This window comes from Podarcis muralis, chromosome 14 (genome assembly GCF_964188315.1).
Source record: "Podarcis muralis chromosome 14, rPodMur119.hap1.1, whole genome shotgun sequence".
Lineage (NCBI taxonomy): Eukaryota > Metazoa > Chordata > Lepidosauria > Squamata > Lacertidae > Podarcis > Podarcis muralis.
In genome coordinates, this window is record NC_135668.1 from 38870181 (window position 1) to 38887174 (window position 16994).

Consider the following 16994-nt stretch of genomic DNA (forward strand, 5'->3'; position numbering starts at 1 on the left):
TTCCCACAATGCCCCAGAGGAGTCACGTGGGGAATTTAAATGGTGGCTCCAGCATGCCCCGGTTCTCAGTGGAGTCCCTTAAAAAGGTGACCCAGGGCAGGCATCACCAGGAGCAGAGTGTTGGCAAGCCCTGGCCACAACCTGAAGATTCTGGTTGCTGCTGCCAACTCAGGATTGAATCCCCTTGTGCACCAATTGGAGCCTGACATTTAAGAGAATTTATTGTCATGTTCTTTCTGATTTGCCCCATGGGTTTTACGGAGGTGTTTTTTTATATATACAGGCAGGTGGGTGGATGCACTATGAAAACATGTTTATTGTTATTGTCCAGTCAAATCTTGCTCTGTAGTTAGGATGGAGCAAAGGCTCTTGGGAAGGGATACGGGGAACGCTGCTCTTAGCCAGCGTGAAGCTATTTGAGCTCCCGGAGTCTTCCCCCATGTGCTTCAGAGCTGTTTGATCTTCAAGGGGTTCCCCATCCCCCGGCCCTCCCCACTTTCTTCTGTTACAAAGAGAAACAGCGAGGTCTGCAAAGCACTCCAGGATGCCGGGTGGAGGGGGGGCAGTGAGTTAGCCGAGAGGAAATTTCATGCAAATGATAAGCAGGCCCAGCAGTTAAATCTTGGGCTGACACATTAATGAATTTCACAGCACGCCTGGAAAAACTCTCACCCTGGCCAGGATTCGTTCGGGGAAGGGAGGAATAAGGGCAGGGGCCGCAAGGGCAGCGGACGGCGGCGGGGTATAGCCAGGGGGAACCTTGTTCCCATTATCTTTTTGTGATTATGTTGAACAGGAGCTGGCAGTGTGTTTTCCCTTTAAAAGAAGAAGAAGAAGAAAGTTTGCACACAAGAATCCTGTCCACCCCCCTCCCAACTTTGGTTTCTGTGGTTAATGGGGAGAGGGACCAGGGGTGCAGAAGGAGGGAGAAGGAGCAAAATGAGTTTAGCAGCTTTTTCTGTTGCTGCTGCTACCGCTGACTCTCTCCCCGCACTGCACCCCCCCCCCCCAATTTCATAACCTGGTCGCAGCTGGTACAATTCGTGCTCCTTAATAGCTCTGGCAGTGAGTAGCAGAGAGAATGTCCCTGCTGCCCCCCGGCCCAGTTCAAGGTGGGTGGTCTTCTCACGGGCATGGGCAGGGGCGTTGGATGGAACAGGTATTGCATGGGGGTGGGGGAGATGCAGGAGTCAAGATGAGTGGAGTGACCATTTTCTCCCCATTTTATTTTTTGGGATGGGGAGAGGGATGAGTCAAGATAGAGGTGTATAGAATGAAGGCCGGTGCAGAGGAATTGTATAAAAGAGGAGCATTTCCGCTTCTAAAAGTTGTTTCCGATGTTGGTCCTACTCAGAGTAGACCCATTGAAATCAATGGATATAACTAACTTGGGCCCATGAATTTCAGTGGATGTCATCTGATTAGAACTTAGTTAGGTACAACCCTGAGTGTTTTCTATCAGTGAATTTTTGGTGGCCTGTGATGGGTTAGAATAAGGATAGTTTTAATCAATGTAATAAATTTATGGGGTTTTTTTCTTTTTAACTTAAAGTCTCGGTTCAGATGCCCCATCCCAACAATGCATTAGGACATTAGGCACTTGTGTCTTGGAGTTCTGCACTCCTTTCTTCCCTTCCTCTCACACTCTGTAGTTCCCTCCCTCACTTTCTGGTTGGTGATGACCATAGTTTACTGTGATTTCAAAATAGAGCAAACCATGGTTACTACAAATGGTAGATTGATTTATTATTATGTGTATATCCAACTTTTCCTTCAATGAGCTTAATGTGGCATACGTTGCTCTCTTCCCCATTTTATCTTCACAACAACCCTGTGAGTTAGGTTAGGCTGCGAGAATATGACTGGCTCAAAGTCGCCTGGTGAGCTTCATGACTAATTGGGGATTTGAACCCTGGTCTCCCGGGTCCTGATCCAGCACCCAAACCACCACACCACACTGCCTTATTGGGAACCATGGCCTTCATTGGGATGCCAAGATTGGGCTGGAGGCAAATGGTGGTCCACAGAAGCCATAATTTGCTCAGTTGGGACATAACAGCAAATTGAGGAGCTGGGTTGTATGACAGAGAAGAGGAGAGTGAGTGGGTCTTTCAGATCTTACTTTGACCTGTCCCATCTCTTCTTTGCACAGCCTGCAACTGCAATCTCCATGCCCGCCGCTGCCGTTTCAACATGGAGCTCTACAAACTCTCGGGACGGAAGAGTGGGGGGGTCTGCCTGAATTGTCGCCACAACACTGCTGGGCGACACTGCCATTACTGCAAAGAGGGCTTCTACAGAGACATGAGCAAATCCATCACTGACAGAAAAGCCTGCAAAGGTAAGAAACAAGAACATCTCCCAACCTTCCTTGTGAGAAAGGACGCGATTAAGTCCCTTAGGAGTTTGCCAGTTTACTTAGTTATGGCTGGCAAACATTAGGACTGGTACGGCTGAAGTCAGGGAGCCTAGACAGGACATGTGGTGCCAGGGCTGACAGGCCGAGTCAGCTCACCTAGTTTTGTCCTCTGCCTCCCTGCTGAGTTCTGCAAAGACCACACTGAGGCTCAGGAGGAGGCAGCTGACTGACTGGTCCATCCCTGGGCCAGATGTAAGAAGGCAGGTATGCGAGGGCTGGCTGGGATCAGACTGAGGTTGGTGGGGAATTGGCCCTAATGGGAAATAAAAATGTACTGTTGTTAATGATAGTTGTGAAGGTCAAATTACATTGAGAAACACACCCCAAAGAGTGACCCCAGTGCCTCAACCAAACCTGATAATCGCTGCTTTACAATCCAGTTTAATTAATTTCAGAATGGACGTTTGAGTTCCTAGCCAAAGGTGAAGGAGACGCACTTCCTAGTTTGGTGCTTCTCTCAGGCAAGAAACCATGGCTCTGTCAGCACTGAATAATTCCTTCCCCCGTCATGGTTTATTTATACTAATCTGGAGTCTGGGTTTAAATGAGAAGCAGGCTTCTTCCATGCATCATCAGCTTTTAACCCACAGTATAGCTTATCCCTGGGTTAATGTGTATCCACCGCAATTAGCATTTCTTTTCTTCAGGCTTCTCAGCATCCTCTTTCAAAATATATATCTTTCTGGAACGCTTGTTAGAACAGCTGAAAGGTGCATCCAGAACCATGGTAGCTGTCTTCCTTTGCTGTTTATTTTATTTACTTATTTATTCCATGTACAGTGGTACCTCGGGTTAAGTACTTAATTCGTTCCGGAGGTCCGTTCTTAACCTGAAACTGTTCTTAACCTGAAGCACCACTTTAGCTAATGGGGCCTCCTGCTGCCGCCGCGCCGCCGGAGCCCAATTTCCGTTCTTATCCTGAAGCAAATTTCTTAACCTGAAGCACTATTTCTGGGTTAGCGGAGTGTGTAACCTGAAGCATATGTAACCTGAAGTGTATGTAACCTGAGGTACCACTGTATACCCCATCTTTTCCTCCAAGGAACTTAAGGTGGTGTACATGGTTCCCTTCCTCCTCAATTAATGCCCACAACAGCCCTGTGAGGTAGGCTGGGCTGAGAGGCAGTGGCAGACCGTGGTCACTCGGTGAGATTCATGACTGAGTGGGGATTTTAACCCTGGTGTCCCAGGTTCTAGTTTCTCACTCTAACCACTACACTACACTGGCTCTCAAGGATGGTTTTGCACTCAGGGACCTTCTGGACTGGCAGGTGTATTCTGCAACATGCAGTTGGCACAATAATAGTGCATTGGTGGTGGGTTTATACTAGGCTGTCCACAGAATATTATTATTATTATTATTATTATTATTATTATTATTATTATTATTATTATTAGCTACCCTTCATCTGAAGTTATCGTATTATCGCAATGTGATAAAGAGGAGTACTCTTTTCTGTTGCCCTAAATGCATTGAGATGTGATTGAACATGCTTATTGGACTCTCATTCAGGCTTTAAACCTGGTTTTGGAACAGAAATTGCCGCAGTCACCCCCTGCTGGAAGAGAGATTGGGGACTGCAGCCCCATTGCTCCTCTTGGGCATCCCAGTGGCCTTTCGAAACAATCAGCCATGCCCTCCTTGTGCCTAGCATGGGAGGTGGGTGTCCTGCATTGCGCTAGCTTCTGTCTGTACTCGGATGGATGTCTCCAGAAGGTGATGCTGGGGAATGTTTCTCTGTCCCTTGCAATTTACACTACAGTAGTACCTTGGTTTATGAACTTAGTCCGTTCCGGAAGTCCATTCTTATACCAAAACCATTCTTAAACCGAGGCACACTTTCCCTAATGAGGCCTCCCGCCGCCGGTGCCCTTCCACCGTTCGTATTTCATTCTTAGACCGAGGTAAAGTTCTCAAACCAAGACACTATTTCTGGTTTTGCGGAGTTTGTAAACCAAATCGTTCTTAAACCGGACTGTTCTTAAACTGAGGTACCAATAGTGTTTTGGCTCCCACACTATTGAATATCTACATGAAACCACTGGGAGAGGTTCTTCAGAGGTGTAGCCTGAGGTGTCACAATACACAGATGAGAGCCAGATCTACATCTCCCTTTCATCTCACTCAGGTGAGGCCCTTGGCACAGTAAAGGACTGGATGAGGGCCAGTAAAGTGAGACTCAGTCCAAGCAAGACAGGTATTATTAGTGGATGGTTCATCTGCCCAGTTAGGTGATGTTCAGCTTGCTCTGAAAGGAGCTTGCATTCTCCCAAAACCAGCAGGCTCACGGTTTGGAATCTTCTATCATGATTGGTTTGAGGCTCAGGTGGCCTTGGTGGCTCAGATGATGTTTTATCAGGCTCAGCTGATAGGTAGATCTACGAACTACAACCTCGCCATGCAACAGTTATGCAGGATCTAGCAAGCACTTGGTAGTATTATTGCTTGGGTTATGCATGAGGTTCCTCTGAAAATGGACTTGAAAACTCAACTGGTCCATGGGGATTGGTAAATACAGTGGAGGCTGGCCCATTGGAATGAATGAGGCACTGCCCCACTGGCCTCATTCTGGCCTTTGCCAGCCCCCACTTGCCTGCTTTCTTTCTCAACCAGGGGGTGGCGCAGGCTGTCTCAACCTCCTTTTCCTTAGTCTCAGTTTTGGCCTTCTAGAATTCAGTAGGAAGGAGGAGGATGGGGTCAACACTAGAATTATTTGACTCTGCCACTCTGCCTCTCATTGGCTCTGACTCCACCTACTGTTGGTCTCCCTGCCTACTTCCCTACCAGTCCCACTGGGCATCAGTGTGGTGAAGGCGGGGACTTTCTGGTGCTGGCTCCCTATTTGTGGAATGCCATCCACAGAGATGCTGGCCTGGTGCCCACTCTATGGACTTTTAGGGGTGAAGCAAAGATCTTTGTATACTTCCAGGCCTTCTAATTTACAACAGGGATTTGGCATTTTAAAACACTCGCACCAATTTATTTTCCCCTTGCTGTTATTATTCTGCTTTTAAATTGATTGTACGTTGTTGTGGTTGCACTGACTTTTATGCGTCAATTTGCACTGTTTATAGCTTTTTCAATTGTTTTCGGCTTTTTATTTTATATTGTTTTGTATTTTTAATGACTTTATAAACTGCCAGAGGATTGTGTTAATGGGTGGTATAGCAATATAATTAAATAATATTTAATAAACTGAAAAGCTAATATTACGTCCTCTTTAAAAATATCAAACATTTCCCAGCACCAATAAGAAGGGGAACTGAAATATTTAATTTAGGTGTGGGGGGAGGTGGGGGGAGGGAGGAAATTCAGTAAAGCTCTCTATTGGTGCAATCCTGTGGATATTTACTCTTTCAGTGAGACTTGCTCCTTATGAAATATGTTAGGATTTCAGCTATATAGTGAAATGCTGTGCATACCTATTAAAACAAGTTCAAAACTTTACACAGAAATATTCTTTTTATTAAAATACCTGCAATACCATTTCAATAGCCTGCACTCCGTTAGCATTATTCAAATTTAGACAACATAAAAGCACTGAAGATGGTTAACCTCCTCACTCCCCTTGCCAATAATTACAATTTTGATTCAGAGATTTGACTGGCATTGCACCCATCCCAGATGACCAACTTGACTTGTCTTGTGTTTGTTCATTATGTTACTAATTAATTCTGTGAGCGTCACATTTCTAAAAATAGGGGAAAAAATTCCATGGAAAAAGAGTGCAATGGTTCTGACAACAATTTTCCAACCCACACCACTGCTGTCAGAGCCGGGCCATGTGCAGCTGGACCAGGAAGCAGACTTGGGGCGCGTGTTCTCCAACCCAAAAGTCTTTATATGAGCCAAGAGTGTTTCCGGCGAGAAAGTTTCCTCTCTTCACTGTCACAATGAGGTGGCTGAGATTCCACAGCTTATTAGTGGAGGTTCCATGTCTCTCTTTCAGTGTTTATGTTTACTATGAATGGCCAAAGTGGTGCCCAACATCTGGAGGGCCACAGGTTAGTCACCCATAAGCTCTGCCTTGCAAATGAAGAAGCTCTCTTGCATTGCTGGAAGGACCCTGACTAGCATCAAACCTCCAGCGGGTGGGAAAGAAGCCTTACTTCTCCCCTTGCCCCCAGAAACGCTTCCTCCCTGAAGCTGCTATTTGCGTCCAGAAGGACACTTCCATTAATGCCAGTTAATGCCCCAGAGGGAGTGGCCAGTTTTCATCAGGATGATGGCTGCAAGGTATGTGTATTAATTTTTCCCTCCTCAACCTGTTGCAGTCCACAAAAAGTTCCATATGAATAAAGGATTTTAAAAAATAAATAAATGGGGGGAACAGCAGTGAAGCAAGTGAACAGTTAGAGGGTTTTTTTTGCTCTCAGCATGCATAGGGAAAGAGCAATAATGGCTGATGCTCACGTTTTCCGTTTGCATTTTCAACCTCGCACTCTACATTTTCTCTCGTCTCCCAAGTCAAAACGTGAATTTTCAACATTCAAAGCACGGCTGTATGCAAAAGAGCATTTCAGTCATAGGCTGTTGTTTTTAAACGCTCTTAGTGTATAAGCATTGACCCTTAGTCGGATTTTGTAGGATTGGGGTGGGTGGTGCGGCAGCGTTATTTTTGCAGTAACCGAATATATTTTAGTTTATGGATGTTTTGCACCTGGAAGAAATTCTCTGGCAGGTCATAACAGTCTGTAGCTGAGGCGCACCCTGGGCCAAAAGGAGCCGCACACTTTCTCTTTGAAGAAGTGCTTTGCGCTGGCTGCAGTGGAAACCCCTTTCCCTCTCTGCCTGATTGCATTACCTAGAAAAATCCCGACCTGCCCTCGGGGTTTAGATGGAACGTGGATGATGCAGCGAGGAGAAACTTCACAGTTTTAACAAGCGCCTCATAAAGCTGAAGGCAGGGCTGGCAGACGGTGTGTAGCAGGGGTCTGGCACAGCCAGGCGAGCCAGCCAAGCCTCCCAGCCAGGTCATTAGGAAATAGGGAGCTAATCATTTTTAATCACCCAAGCAGCTGAGTTGGCAAGGCGTCCCATTCATGTGTGCCTCGCTTCTACACCGTCCCGTCTCCCCGTAGCCTGAAGAGTTCACACTCTTTCCCCCCAGCGACCGCGTGCTTTTTGTAGCCTCGCCATGGCAGCTGCATTGGAAACAAGCAGGTTCTGACATTCCAGGAGCTGCCTGGGACGGGTTGGGTGATGGGTTATGAAAAGCAGGGTGGGTGAGTCTCCAGCAGGAAATTGCCACGGGGAAGGGTGGAATATGGCAGCCCAACGCATGAGCCCAACGCATGAGTACAGATGGTCAAACCTGCTGATTCCAGGTTCTCCTTTTTCTAGTCTTGGTTCTCTGCATTTCTGCATCAGTTTGCAAACTTTTTTGATGTGGCACCCCACCTGCCCCATCACCTCTAGTGCCAGCAGAGAAGCCGGCGCCGATTTCAGGCAAGATTGTGCCAATTTCTAGCAAGATCTCCCTGAAATCGCAGCAGAGACGTTGTGCAATTTTGGTGAGCTATCACTAGAAATTGGGTCAATCTCACCCAGAAAATCAGTGCTAATGCTGGCACCACTTCTCCAGTGCTGGTGGAGATGGCGCAGGCAGTAGGGGCAGGGCAGAATGAGGTGAAATGGGACACACCACCCCTGCTTCCACTCCGCCTTCAGTTCAAGCCTTGTCTCAGAGGGAGCTCCTGAAAATTCCTTTGAAGTTGATTCAACTGACATCATGCACTTGACCTGCCTGGGACAGGTGGGAGAGAGATTTGGCTATGGCCTACCAGGTGAATCCAGTGTCTGATCCCAACTGCAGGAGTGGTCAAGCAGGTGGTCATTCTCAGCCCTACCTGGAGGTGGTGGCTAAAGCTGGAACCTTTTGTAACAAAGGCATGTGCTCTACCATGGAAATGTGTCCTCTCCATTTGGAAAACCATTTGGTTTTGCCATGGCCTTTCAACTTATGGTAACAAGGATTCAGGTTTTTCCACTGGTGGTGCCAATGTTGTGGAATGGCCTCCCTGATGAAATATGAGAGGCCCCACCAGTGTTGTCAGCGTTTCTTAACCATTTTAATTCTCATGCTTTTAAATTGTCTTTTTTATTTTTTATTTTGATTGAGGATATTTTAATGCCCAAATGGATTTTTTTATTGGTTATTTTAATTATGTAAACTACTGAGAAGCCATTTTGGCAAACAAGCGCTATATAAATTAATAAATTGTCATTAATTAGTTAGTTAGTTAGTTAGTTAATTTGAGGTGAAACAGATCTTCCTGAGATTTCAGAGAACTCTTTAAAAAAGAAACCCAGGTTTACCTCTCCCTGCTGAGAATTCTTGGAACAAACCTGGAGGAAGTAAGCCCATTCTGAGTGAAGATGAAGAGAAAGGGGGTCATCTTTGGTCATGATGCCTCCTCTCAGGGATGAGGAAGAAATTCAATTTGGTTCTCATTTAAAAGTGAGCCCTCTTAATTTGCATTCTCCAAATCAATTTGCGAACCGAAACAAAGACACCCTTTGAGATTCACCCTTCTTCAAATTTTGCAATGCAGTTCTCCAGCCAAGTAATGTGTACAAAAATCCATATGCTAGGTGCGTAATTATGCATATATTCATGAACATAACATACAAAAATGCACTGTTAGGGGAAGGTGCTCTGCAAATATGAGTATATTGGGCAAAACTGAGTACAAAATGTGTATGTTCAGAGAGATTTGCACGGAAATGCTGATGAATTTTCATGAGGACTAAAAAGAAAACCCCCTGAAACTCACTAGCTGATGTGAAGAATTGAATTTAAGATTGGGAGAATGAGAAACTGAGAGAAAATGGAACTCACAGAATTGCCCATTCCTACTTCCTCTCACCCACCCACCCCTTTGGACCCATCCTACTTCGGAGAGAAAGATGCATAGCTATCTATTTGCAAAGAGGATTTTTCACCCCCTCCCCTGACTACTCCACTTTTCCTGACTGCTTGGGCAATGCTGCCATAGCCACTGTGCTTTCAGCCCAATCTTTCACTCCCACTTTCTTCATCGTTGAGGTCTAATCTCAGCCGGGCAACTATGCCGGGCATCTTCCTACCATCTGCAGGCACCCCGGCCATTGCGAAGCCCAGCCTGCTGTGCTGATCCCCCTTCCTTCAACCCGCCGTGTTTCCTGGAGAGCAGCTGGGTGGGAGACATGTGCCCTGAATCTTGCAACCCAGCACAAAAGTGGCAGGGCAGGCGGTGAACTTGTCAGCTTGCGGTTTCTCGAAAAAACCCTGAGTCATTTCCTCTGTGGGGCTGGGAAGGGAGTTGCTGGAAGCCTGGAACCACGGCTGTGAAATTTCCCCTTCCCTCTTTCCCTTCCTCTGCTTGCACTTTCTCTCTCCCTCCCCCCCCCACCTTTCAGAGGCTCTGTCCACTCCCCCATGCTTTTTACCATCTACATGAAGCTTTTTACCATCTACATGAAGTGGGTGGGTTGTTGTGAGGGAGTCCCTGGTCCCGAACGGGGTCACCATGCCCCCTGAAGGACCAGGTGCACAGACTGGGAGTCATTTTGGACTCACGTGAGGTCGCAGGTCAATTTCGTGTCCAGGGCAGCTGTCTACCAGCTCCACCGGTTACGCAGGCTGAGACCTGCCCATGGACTGTCTTGCCAGAGTGGTGCATGCTCTAGTTGTCTCCCGCTTGGACTAATGCAATGTGCTCTGTGTGGGGCTACCTTTGAAGGTGACCCAGAAACTACAATTAATCCAGAATGCTGCAGCTAGACTGGTGACTGGGAGTGGCTGCTGGGACCATATAACACTGGTCTGAAATGACCTTGGCTCCTAGTACATTTCCGAGCACAATTCAAAGTGTTGGTGCTGACTTTTAAAGCCCTAAATGACCTTGGCCCAGTATATCTGAAGGAGCATCTCCACCCCCATCGCTCAAGCTGGACACTGAGGTCCTCCTCCAAGGGTCTTCTGCTGGTTCCCTCACTGCAAGAAACAAAGTTCAGGGAACCAGGCAGAAGGCCTTTTCAGTCGTGGCACCTGTGGAATGCCCTCCCTTCAGATGTCAAGGAGATAAAGAACTACACAACTTTTAGAAGACATCTGAAGGCAGTCCTGTATTGGGAGGTTTTTAATGTTTGGTGTTTTTATTATGTTTTTAGATATGCTGTAAGCCGTCCACAGTGGCTGGGGAAACCCAGCCAGATGGGCAGGGTATAAATAAAGTAGTAGCTCCCCACTATAAACCTTTCATTCACCAACCCCTTCCCTCCCCTTCTTTTGTGTACTGGAGGCTGGTCCTATTAGAGCAAATGGGGCACTTCAGCACCTAGTTATACTATGGAACTCACACCCAAAGGAAACAGCGAGAGCCACCAACTTGGATGGCTTTAAAAGAGGATTGGACAAATTCATGGATCATAAGGCTACTGTGATGGCTATGCTCTGCCTTCATGGTTGGAAGCAGTAATGCTTCTGGGAGCCACAGGAAGGCGGAGTGATCTTGAGTGTGCTTGCAGGTTTCCTACAGGTACCTGGTTGGCCACTGCAAGAACAGGATTCTGGACTAGGTGGGCCATTGGCCTGGTCCAACGGGCTTTTCTTATGCTCTTATGTATTGCCCCACTGGCCTCAGCCAGTCCCTACCTGCCTGCCTCCTTGCAACAAGTCTAGGGGGTGGCACTGCCTATCAATCTCCTTCCCCGTCTCAGTGTTGCCCTTGTACAACTTCACAATGTGGAGAAAAGTAGAAGTAGTTGTCTTTGCCTGCCTTTGTCTCTGGCTCCACCTACAGTTAGGCTCCCTGCCTTTCACCCCACCAGTCTTAATGGATGCCAACCACTGCTGCTTTTATGTACTTGGTTTACCTGCAGGTAAATAGTGGGTATGGATGGATAAATCAGTCAATTTTGGTTTCACTCAAATTCTCACTTTCCCAGTTCACTCCATTTCTGCGCCTGTTTGAATTTTTTGTGTGTACTAGTGAAAACTAACCATTTTAGTGTACGTTTGCCCTCATTGCTTAATGCAATTTTGCCAAATATTTTTCAATGAACTTCCCCTAATGTAATGCATTTTTGTCTGTTGCTTGCACTAATATTTGCATTCCTCTAATGTACATATTCTTCTATATACCTTCCTCTAATATGCACATTTTTCTATGCAAAATTCAGAAAAGTGTCCATTTTAAAAAAGATAGCTGCATCCCAGTTTGTGTGTTGTTGTGTGCAGATTAGGTACTTCTAATTTCAGCCTGATCCCTGGAAGTGGGGAGGGAATAGAACTGGGTTGCAGATAGCAAAGTGTCAACTTGAGAGACACAGAAGTCAGAGTAGTGGTACCTGGTTAGGATGGCCACTATGTTAACCCTGCCTCCCCAAAAAAACAGGACAAAGGTGAGTGTAGATTTGCATAAAATGTACATGTGCTGATTTATATGTGTAGAAATCATTACTATGATTGAACAGAAATACAATGCATTCTACCATATTGGAGAAGATGACTGTGATGAGGCACCTGTGTCTTCCTGCTCAGTCAGCTGTCCAGGTACTCATGATGGATGGGCAGCTTCAAGATACCTGCAGCTCTGACTTCTTAGAATTCTTTATCTTTAAACCAGATTTGACCCAGACAGCCCTTCAAACAGAGAATGGTCCTCTGCCTTCTGGCAGATCAAGACCCTAGTACTGCGGCTCCCAGGCTTCCTGGGTGTCTGACTTGGTGGTTCCAAGTCTGCCTGAGGTTCTGGAAAGACAACCGGGTAATTAGTTCAGACGAGCTATCTCTTTCTTATCTGCTATTGATAATTTGGGAGCAGGCCAAAGTTATTATCAAGCATCTCCCCCCGGTTATTGAGTCTGCCGCATTTCAACTCCAGCAATGGGATGTCTTATCTATGTTGGCTATCTGTTCTCAAATATAGGCAGTCTTTTCCCTTGGCACGGTTTAACATTTTGCCTTCTAAGCTTTTTGAAGGCGGATATAACAACGTCCCGGCAAATGATAGATGCTGCCTGTGCAACAGGGATGAGGTGGAGACAGCCCTATGTCTTCTTTTTAACTGTTCTTTTTACCAGGAGGCTAGAGAAGTTCTCATATACTGCCTTACATGATTCCCCCCCCCCCCGGGGGGGGGGGGAAATGTCTGGAGACGATTGTGCTCCAGTATTTCTATTATTGAGCAAGTTAACAACATGTAGAGATATTGCTTAAAGTCCAGTTTAAAGCCTGTGGCCCTCCAGATGTTGCTGGACTCCAGCACCCATCAGCCCCAGCCAATGAACAGCCAACGGTCGGTGATAATGGGAGTTGGAGTCCAACAACATATAGAAGGCCCCAGGTCCCCTACCAGGCTTAGGCCATCCATGATTGCCTCATGCAGCGCGTAATTAAACCATGGAATTCACTTCCAAAGCAGGTAGTGAAGAAAGTGTGGCAATTAGCTTTGGTAGGAAAATTGACTAACAAATTGACTTAAGTTTCTGAAAAGTTTGAAATGAAAAGGCACATTTACAGTGAATTAGTATACCTTTTATTATGTACACAGCTAAAGGGGATGCAGCAGAACCTCCTTTACTCCTTTATGGCTAGTTCATTCATTTGAGTAAGTGACTGGAATTGTGTTGTTCTGGTAGTGCTGACTTCACAATACTCTGTAATCTCATGTCCTGGAAAGGGGGTGGGGTGATTGGGTTTGCTTCACCTTTTTGGTGAGTTGTAGCACAATAAAACAATTAAAAATAGGGGGAGGGGAAAGAGGATTGGACAAATTCCTTGAGGATAAGGCTACCAGTGGCTACAGTGACTAGATATAGGATGCTGGGCTGGATATCTCATGAGCTTTATCCAGCAGAGCTCTTCATGCGTTCTTCCTGGATGTGGGTTAGTCAGATACATTCTGGTCCCAGCCGTTTTCTGAATCAGTTATTTACCTTCCCACCCCCACCCCATCTTTTTGGCACCACTGTAGCCAGGCGCAGTGGAAACAGAAGCTCTTGTCTCTTAGCTTATGTTCTTTGCTCGGGATTTAGGAGTCTTCCTAAGAGAGATCCTCTTTATCCTATGCCACACACGCACACGCAAGCTGCTGTTTGTGGGGAGGGGTGGCGGTGTCAAGGAATCCAGTCAGGGAGACTTCAGGGCTGTCTGTGCAGGAGTATAGTCAAAGGGAAGGAGACTGGGCGCATTCCCACCCACCCACTCACTCCCCCAGCCCGACTCTGGCAGCCGTTCAGTCTTCTTTCCTTTGCAAGGAGAGCACCGAGAGACGTTTCCCCCCCCCCCACACACACCACACCCTCCCTTCCTCAGATGAAAATATATTCTGGTTTCAAACTCTCTAATCTCTATCGCTGAAGCAGCAGCCAGGCGTCTGTCGAGGCAAGTCCTTCCTTTGAGATCTTCCCAGAATGTAAATGCAGAGCATTAGGAAGTTACGAAGCATCTCAATTAAGAGGTGATACGACTGTGATGGATGGCCAAACCACAAACCAAGGTGGGACAGTGGTGTTTCGGCTGCCACTCTTTCTCTACCAGGATAAGCCAATCCTGAAGCCCTGGGCTTGTCACCTGCCTACAGAGCCAGAGAAAGATGTTGGTGCCCCCTGCCCTGTTTAGCTCTTTTCTCTGTGGATCTCCAGCATTGCTCTCCATGAGCTCCTGGGTGCTGGCAAGGGTGCTGCTTGCTATTTTGTGGAAGCCTCAATGGAGACCTGAAGGTGAAGAAGTGATTGGAATCTGTAACCACAGCACGCAGGTGGTGCTGTCAGTCTTGCTGCACAGAAGGCTGCATTGGTCCAGCAAGAAGGTTTGGGAGGTTCAGAGGAGCCTCAATGGAGATCCCTCAAGAGGAAGGATGGGCAGCCTTTTGGGATTTGAGACCCATATCCTATTAGACCACCAGCTTTACTGAAAGGAATTCCATACAACCAACAGGTCTGCTTCTGTCGATACAGCATTGAAAGAGTTGAGCATATTTTACCATACTGCTTATAGTATAAGGACATTTGTTCCTTATTCGTCACACCTATTTTAATCAAATTCCCAGGCACACTAGATAATTTTTACACTTCCCTCCTTTTGTCAGACTCCACTAACGAAATCATCATCAATGTGGCAAAGTTCTGTGCCATCAGCATGCATTATTAGAAGATTAAACCTCTCTACCAACCACACTAGCATTCAAAAATTCATTCAAGTGTGATTGTGCGAGAACACATATCCTAGTTTTTTTGTTGTGCTGTTAATCCCAAACTGTCTTTTGCCTGTAAACTGTAAAATGGTATGTGCTTGGCTGTATTCTAGTGGCCAATCTGAGAGAGTAACCGTAAAGATCAAGTGATTCCCTTGGAGGCAGAATGGTCAGGAGCCAGTGTGGTGTAGTGGTTAGAGTGTTGGACCAAGACCCAGGAGACCAGGGTTCAAATCCCCACTCAGTTATGAAGCTCACTGGGCGACCTTCAACCAGTCACTGTCTTGTAGCCCAACCCACTTCACAGAGTTGTTGTAAGGGTAAAAAGGGGAGGTGGAAAAGCATGTGTGAATCCACCTTGATGGAAACATGAGATGGAAATCTAATAAATAAGCACTAGTGGTGACAAATGGGGCTAAATCAAAAGTGGATCTTGTAAACGGGTCTTTCACTCTTGGCCAAATAAGAAAGATTCAAGTCAGATACCAAAGTGGCAATATTGCTGCCAGATAATTATTATTATTATTATTATTTATTCAATTTAAATACTGCCCTAAACCTGGAGAAAATGGACATCCCCATCCCTGCCCTGACTTGGTAAATATCTAACTAGGATGCTTGCTAGGTCTATGTAAGGCAATTTGAGGACTGCTTCCATTGTCTTCTTATGGTCCACACTACTGCTGCAGATGGGGTCGTGGTGATCCCCTGCTTCACCTCAGATGGTGTTTTGTAGGAGTAAAAGGGGAGAAAAATGGTTGCCTGTTTTATAGATTTGCATAAACTGCTCATCAACCAAATGGCTCCCAGGACACTGAGTATATTTTAATCCTTGTCCGATCCTTGCAGTTTGTTAGGTGAAGATCAGAGAAGCCATACTAGCTGAAATTTCTTGATGCTGAGCAACTATTAAAGGAACCAAAGGCCCTTTCAAATTTACATAAATGTAAATAGATGTGCAAATAAAGGGGGGCAACTGGATTTGTATGGGCAAGAAGGCACCAGGGCTTGTGTTTTGATTTGTTCTTAATGCCATTAATGTCTTTCTCAAATGGTAGCTCTAATGCATTTTCTGTGCTGGAGCCAGGAGCTCAATCTACTCTGAAGATAGTTCCAAAATGTGCTTTTCTACAAGCTTTCTATAATCACACATCCAAAGCGCAGGCAGCATCCCATTGAGCACTTGTACAGCATCCCAAGGATGTCTGGGAGGCAAAGGCCATATTAAAGTTGACAGGCTAATGCCTCTAATGATCCCTCTGCCAACGGATAAAGTATGAAGTGAACTTGATAATATGGAAAAGCAGGGCATATGGAAAACACAGGAGAAATGCTCAGGGTGGGTTAATTGAACGGTTGTAACTGAAAAGCCAACTAAGGCACGTCTCAATATTAATCCCCATAATTTAAGCAAAGCCATAAAATGTGCACAGTACCCAATGAAAGCCAGGGAAGCAACAGCAGCTAAGCTCTTAGAAGCAAAAATATCCTCCCTTCGAGGGGCAAGGGCAGGCTCTTTGGCAAATGAAATGTGATGATTTAAGGTCTCTGCTGGCAACTTAATGGCCTCATCCAAGGTATTGCTGTTATAGGGGCATGTCCAGAGGCAGAGCTGTCTACCCAGCCTAAATCATCCACATGCATGGAGAACTCTAGCCTCTAGTCTCCACTAGGGATGTAAGATGGCATCATTTTCTGTTCCACTCACTCTCTGCTGCATGCAGCCCTGTTTCCATTCTGCTGCAGTTCGTCTTTGGCCAAATTGACAATCTTTGTCCCTCTGTTCCTGTGCGGCAAAATTAAGTAGCTTATGTAATCAGTTATATATTATAGGGGGTTGCACCAGATAACCCTTGGGCTCCCTTCCAACTCTATAATTCTGTGATTCTGTGTTGCCGTTACCTTATACCACCCCATCATTTCACTGCAAAGGAAACACAATGCAAATGTGGTGGGCATATAAAGTAAAGGTAAAGGTACCCCTTACCACTAGGTCTAGTTGTGACCGACTCTGGGGTTGCGGCGCTCACCTCGCTTTATTGGCCGAGGGAGCCGGCGTACAGCTTCCAGGTCATATGGCCAGCATGACTAAGCTGCTTCTGGTGAACCAGAGCAGTGCACGGAAACACCGTTTACCTTCCCGCCGGAGCGGTACCTATTTATCTACTTGCATTTTGACGAGCTTTTGAACTGCTAGGTTGGCAGGAGCAGGGACTGAGCAACGGGAGCTCACCCCGTTGCGGGGATTCGAACCGCCAACCTTCTGATTGGCAAGTCCTAGGCTCTGTGGTTTAATCAGTTATATATTGATTGTGGACTGAAAACAAAAGCAACAAATACTGATTGTATTTGCTTGCTTGATTTCCATTCTATTGACCTTCAGAGACACACT

General features: G+C 46.2%; 1 protein-coding gene across 2 annotated transcripts in view; it reads left to right on the forward strand.

Annotated features, from left to right (window-relative positions):
- The window catches only part of NTN3 (netrin 3), a 111031-nt gene that overhangs the window by 53216 nt on the left and 40821 nt on the right, over window positions 1–16994 (forward strand). For both annotated transcript variants that reach the window (XM_028705689.2, XM_028705688.2), the window contains one exon: window positions 2153–2341. In XM_028705689.2, coding sequence (XP_028561522.1) covers window positions 2153–2341 — 189 coding nt within the window. The remainder of the gene's footprint in view (window positions 1–2152; window positions 2342–16994) is intronic.